The sequence below is a fragment of the Cucumis melo genome, chromosome 6 (genome assembly GCF_025177605.1).
Source record: "Cucumis melo cultivar AY chromosome 6, USDA_Cmelo_AY_1.0, whole genome shotgun sequence".
Taxonomy (NCBI): domain Eukaryota; kingdom Viridiplantae; phylum Streptophyta; class Magnoliopsida; order Cucurbitales; family Cucurbitaceae; genus Cucumis; species Cucumis melo.
This window is the reverse complement of record NC_066862.1, coordinates 31,416,095-31,440,899: the sequence shown is the minus strand read 5'-3', so window position 1 is coordinate 31,440,899 and position 24,805 is coordinate 31,416,095. Positions and strand designations below refer to the sequence as shown.

The 24,805-nt window shown below is 37.6% G+C and overlaps 3 protein-coding genes across 4 annotated transcripts; 2 read left to right on the top strand and 1 right to left on the bottom strand.

Moving 5' to 3' along the window:
- Positions 1–724: 724 nt before the first annotated feature.
- Positions 725–1,849, top strand: LOC103491020 (heavy metal-associated isoprenylated plant protein 34). Of its 2 annotated transcripts, XM_008450802.3 has the most exons (3): positions 725–1,098; positions 1,194–1,269; positions 1,351–1,849. In XM_008450802.3, the coding sequence occupies exons 1-3, from the start codon at positions 1,066–1,068 to the stop codon at positions 1,764–1,766; spliced, it is 525 nt and encodes a 174-aa protein (XP_008449024.1). In that variant the 5' UTR covers positions 725–1,065; the 3' UTR covers positions 1,767–1,849. The 2 variants fall into 2 exon arrangements, with proteins under 2 accessions (XP_008449024.1, XP_008449023.1); XM_008450801.3 differs by having other exon boundaries at positions 1,194–1,849.
- Positions 1,850–1,931: 82 nt separating this feature from the next.
- Positions 1,932–2,930, bottom strand: LOC103491021 (uncharacterized). Its single transcript, XM_008450803.3, has one exon. It carries the CDS (start codon positions 2,547–2,549, stop codon positions 2,214–2,216), a length of 336 nt encoding a protein of 111 aa, XP_008449025.1. The 5' UTR covers positions 2,550–2,930; the 3' UTR covers positions 1,932–2,213.
- A 9,891-nt stretch (positions 2,931–12,821) lies between these two features.
- LOC103491140 (caffeic acid 3-O-methyltransferase-like) lies at positions 12,822–24,805 on the top strand. Its single transcript, XM_051085615.1, has 5 exons — positions 12,822–13,411; positions 19,534–19,969; positions 21,166–21,479; positions 22,866–22,930; positions 24,455–24,805. Exons 1-5 carry the CDS (start codon positions 12,943–12,945, stop codon positions 24,803–24,805), a joined length of 1,635 nt encoding a protein of 544 aa, XP_050941572.1. The 5' UTR covers positions 12,822–12,942.

Genomic DNA, 24,805 nt, shown 5'->3' with positions numbered 1-24,805 from the left:
AGTGAGCAATTTAAGGAAGTAGGCTATTTTATGGATACATAAATTCATAATGTTGATTAAAAACTCCCATCAAAATTCAAAACTTTTCTAGGACCCACCATTATAATTTTGAATAATAATCGTTAAATGCGTATGATGATTTCCTTTCAAATTTTGTACACTCATTATTTGAACTGCTTTTTAAATATGGCACAATGACCACAATATTTACCATCATGAAGAGTTTCAAATAAGGATTGGATTTTGTTTAACATTTTTATGTTTTTTCGAATTTGATTGGGTTGAATTCAGGTTACGTCTTTTAAGTTCTATAATCCATAGCCTTTGTTTACATATAATCCATAGCCTTTGTTTACATATCATAATAAATATGTTCTGACATCGACTAATATAGCTCAACTAGAATTTTAAGGATTGATGATCCTATTTGAGTCATTTCGTTCATTTGGTGCAAAAGATCTCCGCAACCTAATTCATGTACACAATTTCATTATCTATCATATGGACATTATTATACTTTGTTCAATATATTTGAAAATATGCAACCTTGATGCAATGAAAACAAACAAATGTTTTAGAGCTCAATTGCATGGTGAACTTTACAAGTCCCAAAGGATGAGAGAATCAAAGATAAATACCTAACGCTCAGAAGTTTTTTTGTGTTGGAAAATTTCAAAAGATGGACGAATCAATGGTGAACTTTTTAAAAACAACAGGGTAAAAAATCAGACACATGCTGAGAGTGAAAATTGAAACTCCCACAAATGGTTAAATTTGATTTTCACAAAAAATAGAAAAGAAAAAAAAGAAGAAGAGAGATTTCAATTGATCTGAAATCTCTAATCATAGAATCTTTCTATTTAGATTTCAACATTTGAAAGAGAGAAATATTAGGAGAAATTGAAGTTGGTGACACTATCGGTTGAAAAAATAGTCAACTTGAGAAAAGATGACACCACCATCTCTCCTCTTTATAATCCCCTTTGTTCTCTTCTCCATCAAACTGCTGCAAAAACAGAACTTAGAAGAAACCCCTCCCTTGAACCTTTTTAACGATCTCCAGAAATGAACTCAATGGATTACTCTGTCGCAGAAATGGTTCACACTCCAAAAAACACACTTCGTTTGCTTTTCTTTCCCCTTCTCCTCCATTTACTTCTGTTAAAGCTGAAACATTTTTCACTTATTTGCAGAGTTGTGTTCTTAATGCAAGTGTTCAATGTGAAGCATGCAAAGCAAAAATCCAAGAAATTCTACAAAACATCTATGGTTTCTCTCTTTCACTCTCCCCTCCTTATCTATTTCTCCTCTTTCCCTCTGTTTCTTATTTCTTGTTGTTTTTTTTATTAGGTATTTACACAATCACAATGGATTCAGATGATGGATCAGTCAGAATCTGTGGAAGAGTGAATCCAAGAACATTCTTGAAAGTAATTGAAAAATCAGGCAAACATGCAGAGGTGAGAAGTATAAGATTTGATGGTGAAGCTGGAGATAGAAGATATTACCCTTCTTTTGGAGAAGATACTACCAATCATTCTTCATACTCAAACCCTTATCATAGCTATAATGAACAATCTCATTGGTTTGACAGATCTTACCCCAACCTACAGCGGCCGCAGCCATATCCTTGGCAATTAATGCTACCACAGCCGCAGCCCCAACCTGTGCCATGGCCAATGATATGGCCGGGATGGCCGCATCCTGATAATCAATACCTTGACGGAAACCAAGATAACAATCAGAGATGTTGTACGGTTATGTAAGAGTTTTGAAAAAGATTAAATGTAGAAACTATTAATGATCACTCAATATATGAATGCAATAGTTTCTTCCTTCGTTTCTTGAAGACCAATACCAAATTCTTCTTGTTCCTTACACTAGATTTTTACAATTTTTTTTTGTGAAGTAAAGTTCTTTAAAGCAAGAAAGAAAGTAAAAGGGTATTTCATTAGAAAGGGGTATTTTTAATATACCATTATATGTGACAAGGTTTTTACAAGATTCATCAGTATCCCATCAAGATCAGCATATACAGCCAAACAAAAGCTTTGACCAAAAAAGAAAAAAAAAATATATAAAAAAGACACAGATACTAATATTTCTGCATCTTAAACTAACATCACATTCATTCATAACCTAGCTATACAAACACCTTAAAAACCGGGTCATTTTTTCGTTGAGGAATTTCATCAAACACATGGTGGGTAAATTCAAAGTTGGTCAGGCCATAAGAACGTCCCAATAGCAAATGCCCTTTTCTCCTCAAGAGTACCATCAAAACAGAGTCCATATTGTTTCAGAAGCAAATCCAACTTACCTTCCTCCATTTCCTCATAATCCCTCTTCGTGTACCTAGGATAATGAAGCGGCATTTGAAACCCACTTTCAAAATTCAATCCTCCACCATAAAAACAATCTCGCCCCTCCTTCACTTGTTCCACGTTCTTGATTCCTTCTCCTCCTGCCTCCTTCTGATTCTGTTGTAGCTTCTCGGTGAGACCCAGAACTTGAGTAAAGGCAGAATTGAGAATCCACTTCAACCCCATTTACAAGAAAAAGGGAAAAAGTTGAAGAAGAGGACAAAGAGAGCGATGTAAAGCGTTTTTTTTTTTTTTTTTTTTCTCTTCTGACTTGGGTATGAAGAAGAAGGGTGGTTGAATCGCTTATATATATATAAAGGCGTTAGATTGTTGGAATTTTCTTGAGGAGAAAGGCAAAAATGAGGAACAGTTGTTAAGAATTGAGTGGCGGTAATTGGCATTTGTTGCTAGAACGTTCTTCGAGGAGGTTATGACGAGGCCACGTTAGCCCATTGTTTTGTTGGAGTTGTTTTGTGTTAAACTTATGAACTATCCCATCGGCCCATTGAATGTTAAAGCTAAGATATTTTTTCTTCCTATTTCAAACTCTCACTTATTATCATTTATGCCTTCCAAACGATTCAAGAATCTTCCTCGGAGAAAAAGAATATAACGTCAATCAACATAAGACTGTTCTAGACTAAGGATCTACCGAAAAGAAAGTTACACCTTGTTAGTGGAGATGGTAGATTTCAATTTTGTTAATTACTTCTTAATCATGTTTTTGGTTACATGTGATATTGGTTCATTCATGTTTTGTTTTTCAACTTGAAACATTACGGCTACATCATCGATTTGGATGAAAAATTTTGGTCAATAACAAATTGTTATATTTTGTTTTTTTTTTCCTTCGAAATTAATAACAGAATTAGAAAGGATTGAAATGATATATGTCTGAAATGAAAGGAGGACAAGGAAATGACAAATTTGATAATGCTATGTGTCTTTATCACCATCATTTGATTCAATGAGGTAGTTTTGGTCCAATTGAGGTATGATATGTGGTTGCTGTGTTTAATTGAGTTCAAAAGTAAACGTATTGACATAAATGAGAAATTATTAACAAAAGCATTTAATGTTAAAGAAATGTTTAATGGTTAGTAATGTTGCAAAAACTTGTAATTGAATCTGGAGTGCGAAGAATTTTTTTAATACCAATTATATACTAAAAAGAAAATTATTATAAACGATAAAATTAGTTAAAATATTTCAAAATATTAAATTAACACTCGTTAATAGACTTCTATCAAAATTGTGTTTAGTATATAATTACATGATTAATTACATGCCGAAGAAAAAAGTCGAAAGACTTTTAGTTAAACGTAACATCTTTTTTATTTTTTTTGTTTAGATTTCGTTGTGTATATATTTATTTATTTCTTAAAACCAAAAGAAAATTTTAAAAGAAAATTCTTCTTCTTCTTCTTCTTCTTCTTCTTCTTCTTGTTGCTGTTTTTTCATTTTAGCTTCTGTTCATGCCAAATTTTGACCCAAAATACACACTTTCGTATTGCTTGACACCAACAGTCCAATTCATTATGATCTTGGAATTTACAGTCCAATTCATTATGATCTTGGAATTTACAGTCCAATTCATTATGATCTTGGATGTTTAAATTGATAAGATAATTAATTATAAAACAGAGAAGAAACTATGAGTTCTTACTTACCTCATATATATATATATATATATATTGAACTATATTAATGTATTTATAAAGAAACACTATTATAATATATTTATTTAAATGGTTAATTTATCTTTTTTAAAAAACTGAAATCTAATGGCTACCGTTTTTCGCTTTCTGATTTTAATTTAAAAAGGAATTCATCATTTAATAATATTATGATAATACTTGTTTTCACTCCCTTTCTCTCACTAAGCTCCAAATATTTATAAGTAAAAGTAGAAGGTCAAATCAAATCGAAAATCCCAATAGCAGCTACTACAAAAAGAAACAATGTCGATAAAAACTGAGACAATAATCTGCACCATAAACACAAACTATTATAATACTCACATTATTATAAGTCACCATTCGCTCCAAACACCTCCTAACGATGTAAATATAGAACAAAGCAAAGAACAAGAAAAAGATGAGAACAGGAGGTTGGGTGTTGGGATGTATATTTTTGACCTAAAGGAAAACAAAGCATTAAAAATAGTTTTGTCTACATATGACCAAACCCATTATTTTATAGTTTTTTTTTTTAATTTTCTTTATTTTCTTTTCATATTTAGGAGGACTTCAGTTTCCAAAGAAAATAAAACTATTAAAAATATAGTAAAATGAAGTAAAATATTTACAAAATACCATCGTCTATTTATGATCAACCACAATAGATCAATGTCTATATTTATCATGACCAATGTTTATCTATATCATAATAGACACAATAGTAATCTATCTTAATATATAAATTATAATATTTTGTTATATTTGTAAGATTTTCTGAAGTTTTCTCATTTAAAATATTTTTTTAAAAAAATCGTTAGAGGCAAGAAATACTCTTAAAATATTAGATTGAGTCATTTTTGCAAAAACACAACGTTATTTTCCGATTTTTGAAACACAATTATCTAAATTGTCTAAAGAGATTTTTACATAAAAAAATCATTTCATAAATATCTTTTAACTTTGATTTTCTTTCTTTCAAAAGAGTCTTTTAGGAGCCATTTTGGAGAAGGATTGGATTTATGATAACCCTTAGGTTATGAAAAAGGTTGGATTATGATAATTAGATGTGTTTGAGGAAGGGTTAGGTGGAAATGTTTATGAAAATTATTATTTATTATTATTTTTTTAAATTCATATTCTAAATCTAATACATAAATATATTTAATTTATCATAAATTGTCATATTTTCGTAAAACAAGTTCCATTAGTTTTCTTAAATACGACGTCCATTTTCAACGTTTTTTACGCAAGCGTTTCGTGTTAATAAATTATTAATATTTTTAAAATTCCTATTCTACCTCAAATACATAAATTATATATATTTAATTTACCAAATCGTCATAGTTTTCGTAAAACAATTTCTTTAAAGATAACGTCCATTTTCAACCTTTTTTAACGTGGGTTGTTACATGCGAATAATTAAATTATATTCTTGTTTTTAAGTTGATATTCTAAATGTAATACAGAAATTGTGTATATTTAGCCATTGATTTAAACCAATGACTGACAACATAATTTCATTCAAGTGAAACTATATAAGAAGAACAAAATAGTTTATAGGAAGGGAGTTATAAACTGAAGTCAATTACATGGAACATAATGCGTAAAAATTATTAATTTTTTTAATTTATATTCTAACTCCAATAAACAAATTTCGTATAATTAATTTACCAAATCATTGAATTTTTGTTAAACAATTTACCTTAATTCTTTAAATATGACGTCAATTTTCAATATATTTTAAGTAATCGTTATGTGCAAATAATTTATTATTATTTTTATTTTAAATTTATATTCTAACTCCAATACATAAATTTTGTATATTTAGTTTATCACATCGTCCTAGTTTTTGTAAAACAATTTGAAGTAATTTTTTTAAATATGACATCAATTTTTAACCTTTTTTGCGTAATCGTTGTATGCTAAATTATTATTATTTTTTTAAATTTATATTCTAAATCTAATACACAAATTCGTATATTTAATTTACCAAACCGTTCTAGTTTTCGTAAAACAATTTGCCTGAATTTCTTTAAATACGACGTCCATTTGCAACCTTATTTAAGTAATTATTATGTTTGAATAAATTTGTTTTTATGAATTTGACATGTAACCCGTCAACATGTAAATACGTGCGAATAAGAATTATTTTATACGAATTACTAGAAACAGAATTTCTTCAAACCAAACAATATCGTTGAGCAAAATAGTTTATTGCAAGGGAGTTGTAAATGAAGTCAAATATAGGGAACATCATGCAAGGGGAAAAAAAAAGAAAAAAAAAAGGTCAAGCTGTATAATCACAAAAAATTACCTAATTTAAGAGTAAAAGAAGAAATGAAAATTTTAAATTCATGTAATTGTATCAAATTCATAACTTAAAAACAAACTATGTTTTTTAAAGAAAAAGATTAAAATTAACAAAACTAATAAGTATATAAAATTATGAATGAGAAAAAAATGGATTAAATTGTATTTAAACTTAGATATGTTATAAAATAAAGAACAATGAAACAAACAAAGCGAAGAATAAAGAAGATAAGACAATTGAACTCAAGTGTGATGTGTATACAAATGATTTCTACAACCTCTGTTTATAGGGTTGTGAGAATAATGGTTACAAAACCAAACATAAATAGAGGACAGGAAAGTTATGAAGATTAATGGGGGAGGTTAATGGATGAATTTGTAACCTAAGGAGGTTAAAGACATCTAATAATATTTAACTTTAATTTAAAATATTCATAATACTATCCCTTTAGATGTCCATATTATATAAAATAAATGTCTCGTTAAAATCTTACTAGAAAAATCCAGTGGGAAAAAATCCTAGTGAAGGAAAAAGAGTACATTATGAAAAAAAATCCAGTGGAAAAAAATCCTAGTGAAGGAAAAAGAGTACATTATTTTACATACGTTACTAATTGCCTCATTAAAAACATTGCTAGGAAGACCCAATGGGAAAAATCATATTCAAGGAAAAAATGCAGTATTTTTACTTCCCCTTATAAGTACATCATTTAAATTCTTTGAGTTATCCCATTTCAATTTTGTGCTTAAGCTTTTCAAATGTCGGAGTTGGTAATGCCTTTGTAAATAAGTTTGCCAAGTTGTCTTTTGAATAATTTTGTTAAATATTGATGTCATCATTTAATGCTTTGTTTTCACATAAGAACACTATTGGCTAGTTTTGTACATCATCAATATCACAACATGATCTAAAGTAGTTGTTTTAATCTACTTCATAAGCTGCCATAATATCTCTACTACAAAATCTACTTTACTTGACACTAGCTACTTTTACATACTTGATGTTTTTGTTAAAAAAAACGTCAAGTATTGACCATTTTAAAGGAAAAACGTCAAGTATAGTCTAAAAAAAGTGGAGTTTTCACGAAGTTTTTCAAATTATTTTACGTTAACCTTTACTTGACGTTTTTTTCGAGTCAAGTATAAAGGACATTTTACTTGACGTTTTATTCGTGTCAAGTATTGCGAACATTTACTTGACGTGAAAAAAACGTTTAGTATAATTTGAAGAAGACAAAATTTTCGAATTATTTTATGTTAGCTTTTACTTGACGTTTTGTGTCGCGTCAAGTATAGTGGAGATTGTACTTGATGGGTTTTTAGCATCAAGTATAGTGCAAATTTTACTTGACATTTATTGCGCGTCAAGTATAATTTCCTGACGGGGATGATTATGAATTTAATTTGTGTAACAACAACAACGTATATAACAAATACTCAATAACTATACCTAAGAAATACAAAGATAAGAAATGCTTACTTGCAATACTCCGATATTTCGTCTACATTGTTGAGAATGTACCAATGGAAGAGATGTTTCTCTTCCTGTGATATAGTACGAAAGATTGAATCACCCAAGGGTCGTACTTCCTGCTTGAAAATTTTGAACTCACCAATTACCTCGTACTTTGGAATAGTATCATCATTTTGCTCATCTCTTATGAATTGAATCTCTATACCACTTAGGTAACGCGAACAAAAGGTGCTTGATTCATTCATCACATACGCTTTTACAATGGACCCCTCAGGATGTGCTTTGTTTCTAACTTACTATTTTAAAGTGCGTAGACTTGTTTTAATGGGATACATCCAAATGTAAGAAACCGAACCAGTAACCTTGATTTCATATGGTAAGTGAACGGCTAGGTGTACCATAGCGCTAAAGAAGACAGTTGGAAATATTCTTTCCAACTTACAAAGTATGATTATGATGTCTGCTTGCAATCTGTCCAAATCACTTACTCTTATCGTTATAGCGCATAAGTCATGAAAAAAATTACATAGTTCGATAATAGCAGTGTACACATTTTTCAATAAGAATGCTTGAATACCAATAAGTAGCAGTTGGTGTAATAAAACATGACAATCGTGCTCTAACGCCCAACAATTCGATATCTCTTTTGGGTTTTGTCCATTGTCATTAATGTTAAGCGGGGTTATGGAAATTTTAGATTTATTGGAAGAACCTTACCATTTGGATTTTCTTGAGTAATTAAAGTTGGGAATCCTCATTTGTTTAGGATAATAAGTATCATTTTTCCATTTATTTATTTATCTTATTATTTTAATTTTATTTTGTTGGAAATAATTAGGGAAGCCCATATTAAACTAAAGTTGGTTGTTTTGGTGAGATTTGGAGAGAGAGAGAGGAGGGGTTGTTTTGGGTTTTTTAAAAGGAAAGAAAAGAGTCATTTTTTTAATAAAAGGGCCTTGGGACTCGTGCGTAAAGAGGAAGAGAAAGAAAAAAAAAAAAAAAAGGAATTTTTTTTTGAAACCCTAGCCGCCGCACGCCGCCGCCGCGAACCCGAGCCGCCAAGCATCTCCCCTCTCTGTTCAGCAGCGCGGCCGAGCCTACAGCCGAAACCGAGCCGTCGCCGAGCTTCCAGCCGCGTCGGAAGAATCGCCCAAGCCGATCCAGCAGCCGAGCGTCCGTCGGAGCAGCCGTCTCTCGCACGCCGAAGCCGAGTCGAAGCCACCTTCGCGCGTCCGCAGCCAACCCGTCAGCCAGCCGAGTCGCGCCGCTTCGATCCGACGCAAGCGCAGCCGAAACGCAAGTCTGTAGCCGTCGCCGAGCGAAGCCGCGGTAGCCGGACCACCAGCAGCCGCCGCGCCACCCGAAATCCGGAAGCCGACGCCTCGCGCGCAAAGATCCGACCGAAGACCCGCCCCGCGACCCGAACCGACGCGCGCCACCTTCCGGAACCCGACCCGCGCCCGCGTGCACCCGTGCGCGAGCCGCGTCCGCGTGCACCCGTGCGCGAGCCGCGTCCGCGTGTGAAGCCGCGCCGCGCGCTTCTGCGTAGCCGAGCCGCGTCTCCCTCCTGTTGCAAGCCGAGCCGCACGCGTAATCCCTGTGCCGAGCCGAGCCGCGCCTGCGCCAAGCCGAGCCGGTCCCTGTCCTCTTCCAGCCGAGCCGCCAGGACTAATTTGGCTCCTTCCACCTAATTTTTGGTAATTAAATCAATTATTTTGGCATTATCCAGTAAGATTCAATATTTTGGGCACTAGTTAATTTAATTTGGAATTAAATTAGATCATTTTTCCTTAAGGGACGTCTTGGACCAAGTAACTGCTGCAGCTGGGGATTTCTTCAGTAGGGGCTTGAGCACTGCAATCTCCTTCTAGGGTAAGTCATTTCGAATGAGTCTTGAACCGTTAATCGTGGGCGACCTAATTACGAATTTTGGCATATTAAACAGTTAGGACCTCGTCGCTTGGAAAGCGTACTGCCTCGCGGTTAGGACTCGTCAAGTAAATCTCCAGGTAAGAGATTCTACTACTAGCTCCATGCTTAGAAATATGAGATGATGTATACTCCAATTTTGCATGTTGAGGATTGGACGGTACGATGCCTGAAATCAATGTTAGTATGATGTAAATGACGGTATGGTTACACTATAGCCTGTTATGTGTAGCGAGAGCTGTTATAGCTATACGACGAATGTCGAGACGGAGAGGGCAGAGATGATTTATATGATATGTTATATGCTGATGCCATGTGTATGTATACTGCAATTAGGGTACCTGTTAGCTTGATCTGTTAGAGTCGTACCTGCATGGGTGTCCTTCGGGATCACCACCTATTGAGGACTGTGTGGTCCGACGGGACGCCAGTCTAGCATGGATATAGATATGACTCGAGTGACTCGACGGGGTCCTCGCATCCCGACTGTCCTAGGTGTCCCCCGGGGCACCGAAGACCAGAGTTACGTTCCTACGGGAGCGCATGATTGCACGTGTTCGGGAACGTGCCAGAGATTGGGTACCAGTTATCAGGACTCTAACAGGAAGTTAACAGGCACCTAGTGGGACGAGTAGTGGGTCCCTTACTGAGTATTTTTATACTCACTCTCTTCGTTTTATGTTTTCAGGTAGAGGACGGGGCAAGGGCAAGGGCAAGCTGGCGAGCGACCCGAAGTGAGACCGTGGAGGGCCATAGGGACTACCGCTTCCGCTTATTCTTATTTCAGATTTTCGCATTTGAATTTGAGTACTTTTCATCACTTACCATCTTTTATGTAGATAGGGCCCGAGTAGGATTTCAGAACGCTTTTACATTTTTGCATGACTACCTTGTTTAAATTTTATAAATAAAATTTCTTAAACCGTATGCATTTTGAAATTTTTTTTATGACTTAAACCACTTGTTCTATATTTGGTAATGACTTCGATTCAGTATAAGGAGTTGGGTCGTTACAGTTGGTATCAGAGCACAGTGTTTTAGGTTCTGTAGACTGACCTACGATGTAAGTCATTTTTTTTTGTTTTGGTTTTACTTCACCCTATGGCTATACGGTCCTTCGGCACTCGCCAGGTATGTCTAAAGCCTTGCTAATGTTAAGATTACAATTTTGCCTGAATAGTCTAAGACCTAGATATAGGGTGTTAAGTTCTTGTGGTGAAAAGTTTGTTGGTGAATTTTAGGGAGAATGCCGCCACGTAGGGGTGCACGCCGAGGAGGTGGTAGGGGAGGCAGAGAAGCCGGTCGTGGCCAGCCGGAGGCGCCACCTGTTGCACCGGCAGTCGACCCAAACGCACCGGTCACCCAGGCGGATCTCGCCGCGATGGAGCAGCGTTATCAGGACATGCTGCAAGCTGCTTTGGCGCCTTTCCTTGCCGCCCAGCAGAACCAGGCCGCCCCTGCTCAGGCCCAGGCCGCCCCTGCTCAGGCTCAGGCCGTCGCTCCTCCAGCCCCTTAGGAAGCTCAACCAATACCAGTTCAACTGTCGGCCGAGGCGAAACACTTACGGGATTTCAGGAAGTATAATCCCAAGACCTTTGACGGATCCATGGACAACCCCACAAAGGCCCAAATGTGGTTGACGTCCATAGAGACTATTTTCCGGTACATGAAGTGCTCAGAAGACCAGAAGGTGCAGTGTGCAGTCTTCTTCTTGGAGGACAGGGGCACCGCCTGGTGGGAGACCGCTGAGAGAATGCTGGGGGGCGATGTCAGCAAAATAACTTGGGAGCAGTTCAAGGAGAACTTCTATGCTAAGTTCTTCTCTGCCAATGTGAAGCACGCCAAGCTACAAGAGTTCCTAAACTTGGAGCAAGGCGACATGACGGTGGAGCAGTACGACGCTGAGTTCGATATGCTGTCCCGCTTTGCTCCCGATATGGTAAGGGATGAGGCTGCCAGGACGGAGAAATTCGTTAGAGGACTCAGGCTAGACCTTCAGGGCATTGTCAGAGCCCTCCGCCCAGCCACGCATGCTGATGCACTACGTATAGCACTGGATTTGAGCCTGCCTGAGAGAGCCGATCCGTCTAAGGCTGCCGGCAGAGGGTCAGCCTTGGGACAGAAGAGAAAGGTTGAGACGCAGCCTGACGTAGCACCGCAGCGAACACTGAGGTCAGGAGGTGTCTTCCAGAGACACCGACGGGAGCTTGCAGCAGCCGGGAGGACTCTGAGAGAGCTACCCGCTTGTACTACCTGCGGGAGAGTCCACGGAGGTCGTTGCTTAGCTGGAAGTGGAGTCTGCTTCAGATGTAGACAACCGGGGCACACTGCTGATGTGTGTCCTCGGAAACCCTTTGAGACGACACCGCCCCAGCCTTCTGCTTCCCAGCAGGGGAGAGTTTTCGCCACCACCCGGCAGGAGGCCGAGCGAGCTGGCACAGTGGTGACAGGTACGCTCCCAATTTTGGGGCATTATGCTTTTGTGCTATTTGACTCTGGGTCATCCCACTCGTTTATATCCTCCGTTTTCGTTCAGCATGTGGGTTTGGAGGTAGAGCCTTTGGGTAGTGTTTTGTCGGTTTCTACTCCATCTGGGGAGGTCCTGTTGTCCAAAGAACAAATAAAGGCATGTCGGGTAGAGATAGCGAATCGTATGTTAGACGTGACCTTACTAGTGTTAGACATGCAGGACTTTGACGTGATACTAGGCATGGATTGGCTGTCAGCCAACCATGCAAATATAGACTGTTTTGGCAAGGAAGTTGTCTTTAACCCTCCCTCCGAGGCTAGCTTCAAATTCAGGGGGGCAGGCATGGTATGTATACCCAAGGTCATCTCAGCCATGAAGGCTAGTAAACTACTCAGCCAGGGAACTTGGGGCATCTTGGCAAGCGTAGTGGATGTGAGAGAGCCAGAAGTTTCCCTATCTTCCGAACCAGTGGTAAGGGAGTACCCCGACGTTTTCCCAGACGAACTTCCAGGACTTCTGCCTCCCAGAGAAGTAGACTTCGCCATCGAGTTAGAGCCGGGCACTGCCCCTATCTCGAGGGCCCCTTATAGAATGGCTCCAGCCGAGCTAAAGGAGTTGAAGGTCCAGTTACAGGAGTTGCTGGACAAAGGCTTCATCCGGCCCAGTGTGTCGCCTTGGGGAGCCCCAGTATTGTTCGTGAAGAAGAAGGATGGGTCGATGCGCCTTTGTATTGACTACCGAGAGCTGAACAAGGTGACAGTCAAAAACCGCTACCCCTTGCCTAGGATTGACGACCTGTTCGATCAGTTGCAGGGAGCCACTGTCTTTTCCAAGATCGACCTGCGATCAGGCTATCACCAGTTGAGGATTAGGGACGGTGACATTCCCAAGACGGCCTTTCGATCGAGGTACGGACATTACGAATTCGTTGTGATGTCTTTCGGCTTGACTAACGCTCCTGCAGTATTCATGGATTTGATGAACAGGGTGTTTAAGGACTTTCTAGACTCGTTCGTCATAGTCTTCATTGACGACATCCTCATTTACTCAAAAACTGAGGCTGAGCACGAGGAGCACTTACACCAGGTTTTGGAGACCCTTCGAGCCAACAAGTTGTATGCCAAGTTCTCCAAGTGTGAATTCTGGTTAAGGAAGGTGACGTTTCTTGGCCACGTGGTTTCCAGTGAGGGAGTTTCAGTAGATCCCGCAAAGATTGAAGCGGTGACCAACTGGACTCGACCGTCCACGGTTAGTGAAATTCGAAGTTTTCTGGGCTTGGCAGGTTACTACAGGAGGTTCGTGGAAGACTTCTCACGTATAGCCAGCCCGTTGACCCAGTTGACCAGAAAGGGAACCCCTTTTGTCTGGAGCCCAGCATGCGAGAGGAGCTTTCAGGAGCTCAAACAGAAGCTAGTGACTGCACCGGTCCTGACAGTGCCCGATGGTTCGGGAAACTTTGTAATCTATAGTGACGCCTCCAAGAAGGGACTGGGCTGTGTCCTGATGCAGCAAGGTAAGGTAGTTGCTTATGCCTCTCGCCAGTTGAAGATCCATGAGCAGAACTACCCTACCCATGACTTGGAGTTGGCAGCTGTAGTCTTTGCACTGAAGATATGGAGGCACTATCTGTACGGTGAGAAGATTCAGATTTACACCGACCATAAGAGCCTGAAGTACTTCTTCACTCAGAAGGAGTTGAACATGAGGCAGAGGAGGTGGCTCGAGTTGGTGAAAGACTACGACTGCGAGATCCTATACCACCCAGGCAAAGCAAATGTAGTGGCTGACGCGCTGAGTAGGAAAGTGGCACATTCAGCAGCGCTAATCACCAAGCAGACCCCCTTACTCAGAGATTTTGAGAGAGCCGAGATTGCAGTCTCAGTAGGTGAGGTTACCGCACAGTTGGCTCAGTTGACAGTTCAGCCAACCTTGAGGCAAAAGATCATTGCTGCTCAGCTGAATGATCCTTACTTGGCAGAGAAGCGTCGCGTGGTAGAGACAGAGGAAGGTGAAGACTTCTCCATATCCTCTGACGGTGGCCTTATGTTTGAGGGACGCCTGTGTGTGCCGGAAGACAGCGCAGTTAAGACGGAGCTTTTGACTGAGGCCCACAGTTCCCCGTTTACCATGCACCCTGGGAGTACGAAGATGTACCAGGACTTAAGGAGTGTCTATTGGTGGAGGGGCATGAAGAGGGATGTGGCAGACTTTGTCAGTAGATGCTTGGTGTGCCAGCAGGTGAAGGCACCTAGGCAGCATCCAGCAGGGTTGTTGCAACCCTTGAGTGTGCCAGAGTGGAAGTGGGAGAGTGTGTCGATGGATTTTATTACGGGACTGCCCAAGACCCTAAGGGGCTACACGGTGATCTGGGTTGTGGTCGACAGACTCACGAAGTCGGCCCATTTCGTGCCAGGGAAATCCACTTACACTGCCAGTAAGTGGGGGCAGCTATATATGACAGAGATTGTGAGACTTCATGGAGTACCCGTATCCATCATTTCAGACAGAGACGCCCGTTTCACATCGAAGTTCTGGAAAGGACTTCAACTTGCATTAGGTACGAGGTTGGACTTCAGCACGGCATTCCACCCTCAGACTGATGGTCAGACAGAGAGATTGAACCAGATTTTGGAAGACATGCTGCGAGCCTGCGTACTAGAGTTTTCAGGAAGTTGGGACTCCCATCTGCATCTGATGGAGTTTGCCTATAACAACAGCTACCAGGCTACCATCGGTATGGCACCGTTCGAGGCTCTGTATGGCAAGTGCTGTAGATCCCCTGTCTGCTGGGGCGAGGTTGGAGAGCAGAGGATGCTAGGCCCCGAGTTAGTGCAGACGACCAACGCAGCCATACAGAAGATCCGAGCTCGTATGCTAACAGCCCAGAGCAGACAGAAGAGTTACGCTGATGTACGACGTAAGGACCTTGAGTTTGAAGTGGGAGATATGGTCTTTCTGAAGGTTGCACCCATGAAGGGTGTTCTGAGGTTCGCGAAGAAGGGGAAGCTGAGTCCACGCTTCGTAGGGCCGTTCGAGATATTGGAGCGGATTGGCCCCGTGGCTTACCGCTTGGCGCTACCCCCATCTTTTGCTGCAGTGCACGACGTATTCCATATCTCCATGCTGAGGAAATATGTCGCAGACCCAACACATGTGGTGGACTTCGAACCACTGCAGATTAGCGAGAACTTGAGCTACGAGGAGCAGCCTGTCGAGGTCTTGGCAAGGGAGGTCAAGAAGCATCGCAGTCGAGAAATTCCACTGGTCAAAATCCTTTGGCAGAACCATGGAGTGGAAGAGGCCACGTGGGAGAAAGAAGAGGATATGAGAGCCCAGTACCCCGAGCTGTTCGAGGATTAGAACTTTCGAGGACGAAAGTTTTTTTTTGGAGGGAAGATTGTAACGCCCAACAATTCGATATCTCTTTTGGGTTTTGTCCATTGTCATTAATGTTAAGCGGGGTTATGGAAATTTTAGATTTATTGGAAGAACCTTACCATTTGGATTTTCTTGAGTAATTAAAGTTGGGAATCCTCATTTGTTTAGGATAATAAGTATCATTTTTCCATTTATTTATTTATCTTATTATTTTAATTTTATTTTGTTGGAAATAATTAGGGAAGCCCATATTAAACTAAAGTTGGTTGTTTTGGTGAGATTTGGAGAGAGAGAGAGGAGGGGTTGTTTTGGGTTTTTTAAAAGGAAAGAAAAGAGTCATTTTTTTTTATAAAAGGGCCTTGGGACTCGTGCGTAAAGAGGAAGAGAAAGAAAAAAAAAAAGGAATTTTTTTTTGAAACCCTAGCCGCCGCACGCCGCCGCCGCCGCGAACCCGAGCCGCCAAGCATCTCCCCTCTCTGTTCAGCAGCGCGGCCGAGCCTACAGCCGAAACCGAGCCGTCGCCGAGCTTCCAGCCGCGTCGGAAGAATCGCCCAAGCCGATCCAGCAGCCGAGCGTCCGTCGGAGCAGCCGTCTCTCGCACGCCGAAGCCGAGTCGAAGCCACCTTCGCGCGTCCGCAGCCAACCCGTCAGCCAGCCGAGTCGTGCCGCTTCGATCCGACGCAAGCGCAGCCGAAACGCAAGTCTGTAGCCGTCGCCGAGCGAAGCCGCGGTAGCCGGACCACCAGCAGCCGCCGCGCCACCCGAAATCCGGAAGCCGACGCCTCGCGTGCAAAGATCCGACCGAAGACCCGCCCCGCGACCCGAACCGACGCGCGCCACCTTCCGGAACCCGACCCGCGCCCGCGTGCACCCGTGCGCGAGCCTCGTCCGCGTGTGAAGCCGCGCCGCGCGCTTCTGCGTAGCCGAGCCGCGTCTCCCTCCTGTTGCAAGCCGAGCCGCACGCGTAATCCCTGTGCCGAGCCGAGCCGCGCCTGCGCCAAGCCGAGCCGGTCCCTGTCCTCTTCCAGCCGAGCCGCCAGGACTAATTTGGCTCCTTCCACCTAATTTTTGGTAATTAAATCAATTATTTTGGCATTATCCAGTAAGATTCAATATTTTGGGCACTAGTTAATTTAATTTGGAATTAAATTAGATCATTTTTCCTTAAGGGACGTCTTGGACCAAGTAACTGCTGCAGCTGGGGATTTCTTCAGTAGGGGCTTGAGCACTGCAATCTCCTTCTAGGGTAAGTCATTTCGAATGAGTCTTGAACCGTTAATCGTGGGCGACCTAATTACGAATTTTGGCATATTAAACAGTTAGGACCTCGTCGCTTGGAAAGCGTACTGCCTCGCGGTTAAGACTCGTCAAGTAAATCTCCAGGTAAGAGATTCTACTACTAGCTCCATGCTTAGAAATATGAGATGATGTATACTCCAATTTTGCATGTTGAGGATTGGACGGTACGATGCCTGAAATCAATGTTAGTATGATGTAAATGACGGTATGGTTACACTATAGCCTGTTATGTGTAGCGAGAGCTGTTATAGCTATACGACGAATGTCGAGACGGAGAGGGCAGAGATGATTTATATGATATGTTATATGCTGATGCCATGTGTATGTATACTGCAATTAGGGTACCTGTTAGCTTGATCTGTTAGAGTCGTACCTGCATGGGTGTCCTTCGGGATCACCACCTATTGAGGACTGTGTGGTCCGACGGGACGCCAGTCTAGCATGGATATAGATATGACTCGAGTGACTCGACAGGGTCCTCGCATCCCGACTGTCCTAGGTGTCCTCCGGGACACCGAAGACCAGAGTTACGTTCCTACGGGAGCGCATGATTGCACGTGTTCGGGAACGTGCCAGAGATTGGGTACCAGTTATCAGGACTCTAACAGGAAGTTAACAGGCACCTAGTGGGACGAGTAGTGGGTCCCTTACTGAGTATTTTTATACTCACTCTCTTCGTTTTATGTTTTCAGGTAGAGGACGGGGCAATGGCAAGGGCAAGCTGGCGAGCGACCCGAAGTGAGACCGTGGAGGGCCATAGGGACTACCGCTTCCGCTTATTCTTATTTCAGATTTTCGCATTTGAATTTGAGTACTTTTCATCACTTACCATCTTTTATGTAGATAGGGCCCGAGTAGGATTTCAGAACGCTTTTACATTTTTGCATGACTACCTTGTTTAAATTTTATAAATAAAATTTCTTAAACCGTATGCATTTTGAAATTTTTTTTATGACTTAAACCACTTGTTCTATATTTGGTAATGACTTCGATTCAGTATAAGGAGTTGGGTCGTTACACGTGCGTTTTGAGTCCTGATATTTTTCCCCCTCTTTCATGCACACATCGCGATATATTAGAAAAAATCCAATCGGTTACCAATTTCTATAAGATTTGTTTTAATTTATTTTCGTATATTCTATTTATGATTTTAACGATAATTCGTAGTTTTGTTTTATTTTCTATTTACTTTAAATAAATTTTAATCCTTTTCGTTTAAAGTAAAGTTCTCAACTTAGTATAAGAGGTTGGGTCTTTACAAGAAGTAAAAAAAAAAGCATTAATAAATTGTCAAAAAAATAAAAAAAACCATTTGGAGGCTAAGAGGGAAAGCAAAAGGAACGAGAAGGGAAAATAAGAAGGAACGAGAAGGGATTAAACTCCTAACCCTTTCCTTTCTCTAATTAATCGTTCCTTAAACGTTAGTTCTTTCCCCTATTTCTTTCCCTCCCCAAATAATCTGTTAGGGACCGTTTGGGGGAAGGGTTGGATTATGAGGGGTTAGGATTGTGATAAACCTAGGATTATGATAAGATGTGTTTGGGGGAAGGGTTATGGAGAAAGTGTTATGATAAGATGTGTTTTGGGGAAGTGTTATGGAGGAAGTGTTATGATAAAATGTGTTTGAGGGAAGAGTTATGAAGGAAGTGTTATGATAATGTCGTGATAAGATGTGTTTGGGAGAAACGTTATGTTGGTAGGGTTATGATAGTATTATAATAAGATGTGTTTGGGGGAAGAGTTATGTAAGTAGTGTTATGATTTTTTTTTAATATGTATATATATATATATATATATATATTTAATTCATATGATAAATCCATTATACAAAATTCATATATTAACTTACCAAATTGTTATAGTTTTCGTAGAACGATTTGCCTTAATGTCTTTAAATACGACGTTCATTTTTAACCTTTTTCAAGTAATCGTTACGTGCGAATAACTTTTTCGTTTTTAAAATTCATATTCTAAATCCAATACACGAATTTCGTATATTTGATTTACCAAATCGTCCTAATTTTCGTAAAACAATTTGCCTTAATTTATTTAACTACAATGTTCATTTTCAACATTTTTTAAGTATACGTTACGTTTCAATAAATTGATTTTTATGAATATGACACGCACGCAAAGAAATTGGTATCTACTTTTTTTTTAAAATGCTATATTTTTTATGATTATAAATAAATATATAAAATTTAAATAGAGCAACTGGCTTGATAAAACGCAAACCCTTCATTTTTTTATTTACTCTTAACAACAAACCTTCAATAATTGAAGGCATAATTATATATATAAAAAACAATTATACAATGTGATATGTTCCTCCACTTAATATTAATAATAAAAATATACAAACAAATTATTTACGCGTTAAAATATTTAGTTACAAACTCAGATGATTCCTATTTCTATTTCTACTTTTACATACATACATACATACATACATACATACATACATACATACATACATACATACATACATACATACATACATACATACATACATACATACATACATACATACATACATACATACATACATACATACATATATATACATTCACTCATCAAAAGAGTTGGTTGCAACAACCTACTTCAACTTATTCCTACTTCATCACATATCAGCTCAAAGCAAGAAATGGGTTTCAATATGGGGGAGCAAACATTGGACGTTGCCACCACCCGATGAGCAGCAACATTACGCTTATGCTGCACAATTGGTTACCTACACTGTGCTGCCGATGACGCTCCAAGTAGTGTTTGAGCTAGGTGTATTTGATATCATAGCAAAGGCCGGGGATGGGGCTGAACTCTCTGCCACACAGATAGCCAATGAGATAACAAATGCAAATCCAGATGCAGCGTCGATGATTGATCGAATGTTGAGGCTTCTTGCAAGCCATTCGGTTGTGGGATGCTTTGTGGGGTTTGATGAAGATGGAAAAATGCAAAGACTTTACAGCCTTAATCCAATTTCTAAGTATTATGTTCGTAATAAAGATGGAGTATCTGTGGCTTTTAACTTATCGTTGATTCAAGATAAAGTCTTCCTCGATAGTTGGTTTGTTCTCTTCTTTATATTTTTTTTTCACTATTCTTTTTAATTCATAATTTCCCTAGCTCCATTATGTGGCTTTTAAGTGTTTGCTTTTAAATAGAAAAAAATGTTGAAAACCAAAAACGTTACCTTAACGAAAATTAATATTTAAATATTGTTTGGATCAGATCTCTTTTAAAATTTCTTTCTTTATCTCTGTCTTCTTTCTTCACTCATTCCAATTTCTTTTCTCTTTTCAACTTTTATTCCCAACAACAATTCTTTTTTCTTTTATCTTATTCTCTTATACGTCCTTTAGATCTTCTTCTCTTACTCACATTGTCTTCTTTCTCCTCTCTCATCCCACAACTCCAAAAAGTTGAAAATGTCAAAGGAAAATATTGCATGCTACTTCAAGCTCGGTTTAATTGTAATTAAATTAAATTTTAAAATATTACCAATTTTATTGGTCCAAAAACTAAAGCCTCTCCATAGTCGTTTTTCAACCATTTTTTCTTTATGTTTTGGTTGAATTCTTAGATGAATTTCAAAAACAAATTAAAAGATGTTTTCAAAAGCTATTTTTAGTTTGAACCATGGTTAGGATGGAAAAAAGATATGAAAATTATAAAAATTTAAATATGCATACATTGAAAACGTAAAAGATATAAAGAAAAAAAAAGTGTTTTTACATATATTTTTCAAAACTATTTAAAAAATAGTCATTTTCAAATATTGTAAAATGAACTAAAATATTTATAAAATATAACAAAACTTTAGATTTATTGCCGATAGGAGTATTTTATCAGTGATACTGACTCTTGTCTATCAGTGTCTATCATTGATAAAATGTAAAATTTTGTTATATTTTATACATATTTTCTAAAATATTTTTTCATTTACAATAATTTTTCTTAAAAAAGTTAAAAAATTCAATGATATATTCTATAATAAATAACAAAATGTTCTATCAATTGCTTTTCAGTTTACTTTTCAAAATTTTGAAACAAGGGATACAACAATATTTAGAAAAATCAAGGGAGGCTTCCATGAGTTATTGATAATTATTCTAGTATTAAAAATAGATTTTATCATATACAATCTTTTAGTTAATTGTTCTAAATGATAAAACTGTTGAAAATGTTTTCAAACTTGTTTAACAAAGTCTTAATCTTAAATTCAAAACCTAAAATTTGAACATGTTGAAATTAAAATTGTAGGAGTGAACTAAAGAATGCGGTTATCGAAGGAGAAGTTCCTTTTAAAAGGGGGGGCTCATGGAGTACTTGCTTTGAATACTGTGGATTGGATCCAAGATTTAACCAAATTTTTAACGCTGCGATGAGAAATCACTCCACCATGTTCATTGACAAAATTGTCAAATCCTACAAAGGGTTTGAAAACATCAAGCAACTGGTTGATGTTGGTGGTGGACTTGGTGTATGTCTTCAAATCATCACTTCTACATACCCTTCAATCAAAGGCATCAATTTCGACTTGCCACATGTCATTCAAAATGCCCCATCTTATCCTGGTTCGTGATCATTCAAGAATTATTATACATTTAATTTCTATACTTTTAAAAGTTTCCGCTGTTGTTATATATATAATTATCTCATAGATATTAAAGTTGTTGCGGGAAGATCTCGCGAGTGATCATGTTAAATTTACTAACATGTGAACGAATATTCTATATATGGTTGTTTTGGAGTGTGTGTATACTCTTATTCTATTTCATATGTTATATTTAACTGTGCGATGATTGTCACACCCCGTCCTATATACGGCTTGGACTTCGCTATGCAGCATGCTACACGACCTAAGCAACCCTGACGCCTCAAGAAGAAACACCAGAGCACTCAACTTAAGTCCTTAGTTTCAACTTAAACTCATTTGGTTAACTAAGCAATAAGAATAATATAACACAACGGATAATAACAAACAACAATTCTTTTATTAATTGAAAAATATGCAATCCAAATACAGTACATGCATTCTCTTTACAATAAGACTTAAAATAAACTTAAGGCCTTCAACGCCTAGCTCAACTTTTCAGCTTAAAGTTAGATCGCCTGGCTAACGCTGGCCTCAACGCATAGCTATTCGCCAAACGCTTCATAACTTAGCCTTGACACCTTCTCAAAGTCACTTGGGGAAGGGAAACTTAACACGTAAGTTAGATACTTAGTGAGTGATAATTTGAAATCCTTTTTAGAAAATACAATATATTCAATAAACACATTTCATGAAACAGGCTTTCTCACGCCTCATTTCATAAAAACATAGTAAACCACACATTAGCTTTTCCTTTCCTTTTTGTCAAGAACATGAACCATTCTCACACATAGTCTACTGTGATGACAGTGCATCATAATCAGCATCTCTTGAGAATTTTCTAGTTCATTTCTTGTTGCTTAGGCTGCTAACACAACCACATTGGTCGGCTTCTTACCGCAAACAAACATTTTCTACATGGTTGCCTTGACTCATTATGTACATATAGTGCTAGCTCATAAATAAGGATAAAACTAACGGTTTACTTTCATGCATAAACTTTATGTGTACAATTATCACATAAACTTTAACATTAGAACCCTTTCTTGTAAAACATTCAAGTTTTCTCATAAACTTCATTAAATTTGTACATGCTTAAACGTTACCATAACAATGCAAAAAGAAGTAAAGAAAAGAAAGGTAGAAAACTCGGTTTATCTTTGAAAAATCACAAACTCCAAAGTTCCCTTCTTTAAAATGCCTACTTCAAAACACTCTTCCAAAACGCCTTATTCAAAATCCCTTTCTCAAATATTTCTTTCCCAAGATGACCCTTCTATTCAGATCTTGGTCTCACAATGATGATGATTAATTTAACCAATTTTGATAAAAATTAAATTTGAGTTATGAAGGGTGGTTTTGGCAGGGGTAGAACATGTGGGAGGAGACATGTTTGAGAATGTTCCAAATGGAGATGCTATTTTCATGAAGGTTAGTTTTGCTTTATTTTCTTGCCGTATGTTCTTTTTTCTTTGTCATTTATATATGACTATGTATGTATTTGTCTATATATATATATAAACAAATAAATAAAGTTTAATCTTCAACTTCAACGACGAACATGTTACATGTTAATTATCGTTGAACTTTGTTCACTTTGATAAGAAATATATATTGTGATAATATTTATCATCGGTATCTATCATTGTTATTATAAATATTTCTAAAATTTAACCATCAATATAAGAAAAAATGCAGGAAGATGAGAGGGAAATGGGTTTGTGAAGAAAGATGACAAAATGATGAGAGAGAAAACAAAGTTAATGTTTTTATTAGGGAAATTGTCAAAAATAGATAAAGAATCGACAAAATATTTGCACTTTATATAAAAATCAAGTGTAACTAATTGGGGTCTTTTAAAAAATATAACAAAACGACAAAATATTTACACTGTATAGAACAATTTTAAAAACGGAAAAAGCCTACATGTCCACAATGGAAAATACAAAAAATGTTCCGTCAACAAAATGCGTAATATATTTGTTACACGATTGTTTAGATTTGACTATTGTTTGGTACACGATTGTTTAGATTTGGATCTAATCTAAACGATTTACTTTTTCAATTCTATCGTTTAATTTGATTATACGATCATTTAGTTCAGATTTGACTACACGATTGTTTAGATTTGGCTACAAACCAAATCTAAACGATTTTTTTTTCCAAAATTTTGTACACGATCGTTTAGATTTGGCTAAACGAATTTTTTCAAGATTCTTTTGAAACACGATCGTTTAGATTTGTTTGCACGATCGTTTATTTTTGCTTAAACGATTTTTTTATATTCTTTTGGTACACGATCATTTATTTTTTTTTATATGATCGTTTAGATTTGACTACTTCAATCTAAACGATTTTTTCAAGATTCTTTATACACGATCTTTTAGATTTGGTTACCCTAATTTAAATGACATAAAAAAGAGGAGGAAAAGAAGAAAGACGATAGAAAGAAATCGCAGAAAAAAAAGAAGAAGAAGATAAAAAAGAAGAAAGACGATGTAAAGAAATCAGATCTGGTTACCCAAATCCAAACGACGTAAAAGAAAGAAGAGGAAAAGAAGAAAATAATTTTATATTATATTATTATTATCTTCTCTTTTTCTTTTCTCTTTCTCACAAGAAAACAAATAACGTAACACCCAACCAAATAAAATCTCAATAACTTAGGATAATAAGGTTAAGAAATTACCTTGAAGTCCTGGGTCGTTACAGATAATAAACTGTATAGTGTATCTATTATATTGAACAAATATTTTAAATTATAAATATTTTAGATGATATAATATGATATTAAATTTGCGTTCACGTATCATTTTAAGCTTTTGGATATCAATCATAGTTTAATATATTATAAAAACATGTGGTTTAAATATGTTATGTATATGTTAGATTCTTGCAATTTTGAATTAAAATTGATATTTACTTATTGGATTCTTTTAACATAAATTATAATAGTGGATACTACATGATTGGAACGATGATAAATGTGTGAAGTTGTTGAAAAATTGCTATGATGCAATTCCAAATGATGGAAAGATAATAGTAGTTGATGCAATTCCAAATGATGGAAAGATAATAGTAGTTGATGCAATTCATACAATGGTGCCCGAAACTACAAGTGCAACAAGAGCTGTGGCTCAAGGCGACGTGCTTATGATGACTCAAATTCGAGCAGGAAAAGAGAGAACGAGGGATGAATTCAAGGCCCTAGCAACCAAAGCTGGCTTTGAACATGTCAATTTTCACTCTTATGTATGTAATCTTTGGGTTATAGAGCTTTTTAAAATCTTCCAACCGGAAGGTTGA

Excerpts from the sequence above, each read along its gene's own strand:
- LOC103491021 (XM_008450803.3), bottom strand. The coding sequence starts at position 2,549 with ATGGGGTTGAAGTGGATTCTCAATTCTGCCTTTACTCAAGTTCTGGGT.
- LOC103491020 (XM_008450801.3), top strand. The coding sequence starts at position 1,066 with ATGAACTCAATGGATTACTCTGTCGCAGAAATG. Across the intron at positions 1,099-1,193 it reads ATTACTCTGTCGCAGAAATG|AGTTGTGTTCTTAATGCAAG; the intron begins GTTCACACTCCA and ends ACTTATTTGCAG.
- LOC103491140 (XM_051085615.1), top strand. The coding sequence starts at position 12,943 with ATGCGCCTTTGTATTGACTACCGAGAGCTGAACAAGGTGACAGTCAAA. Across the intron at positions 19,970-21,165 it reads AAAGTCTTCCTCGATAGTTG|GAGTGAACTAAAGAATGCGG; the intron begins GTTTGTTCTCTT and ends TTAAAATTGTAG. Across the intron at positions 21,480-22,865 it reads AAATGCCCCATCTTATCCTG|GGGTAGAACATGTGGGAGGA; the intron begins GTTCGTGATCAT and ends TGGTTTTGGCAG.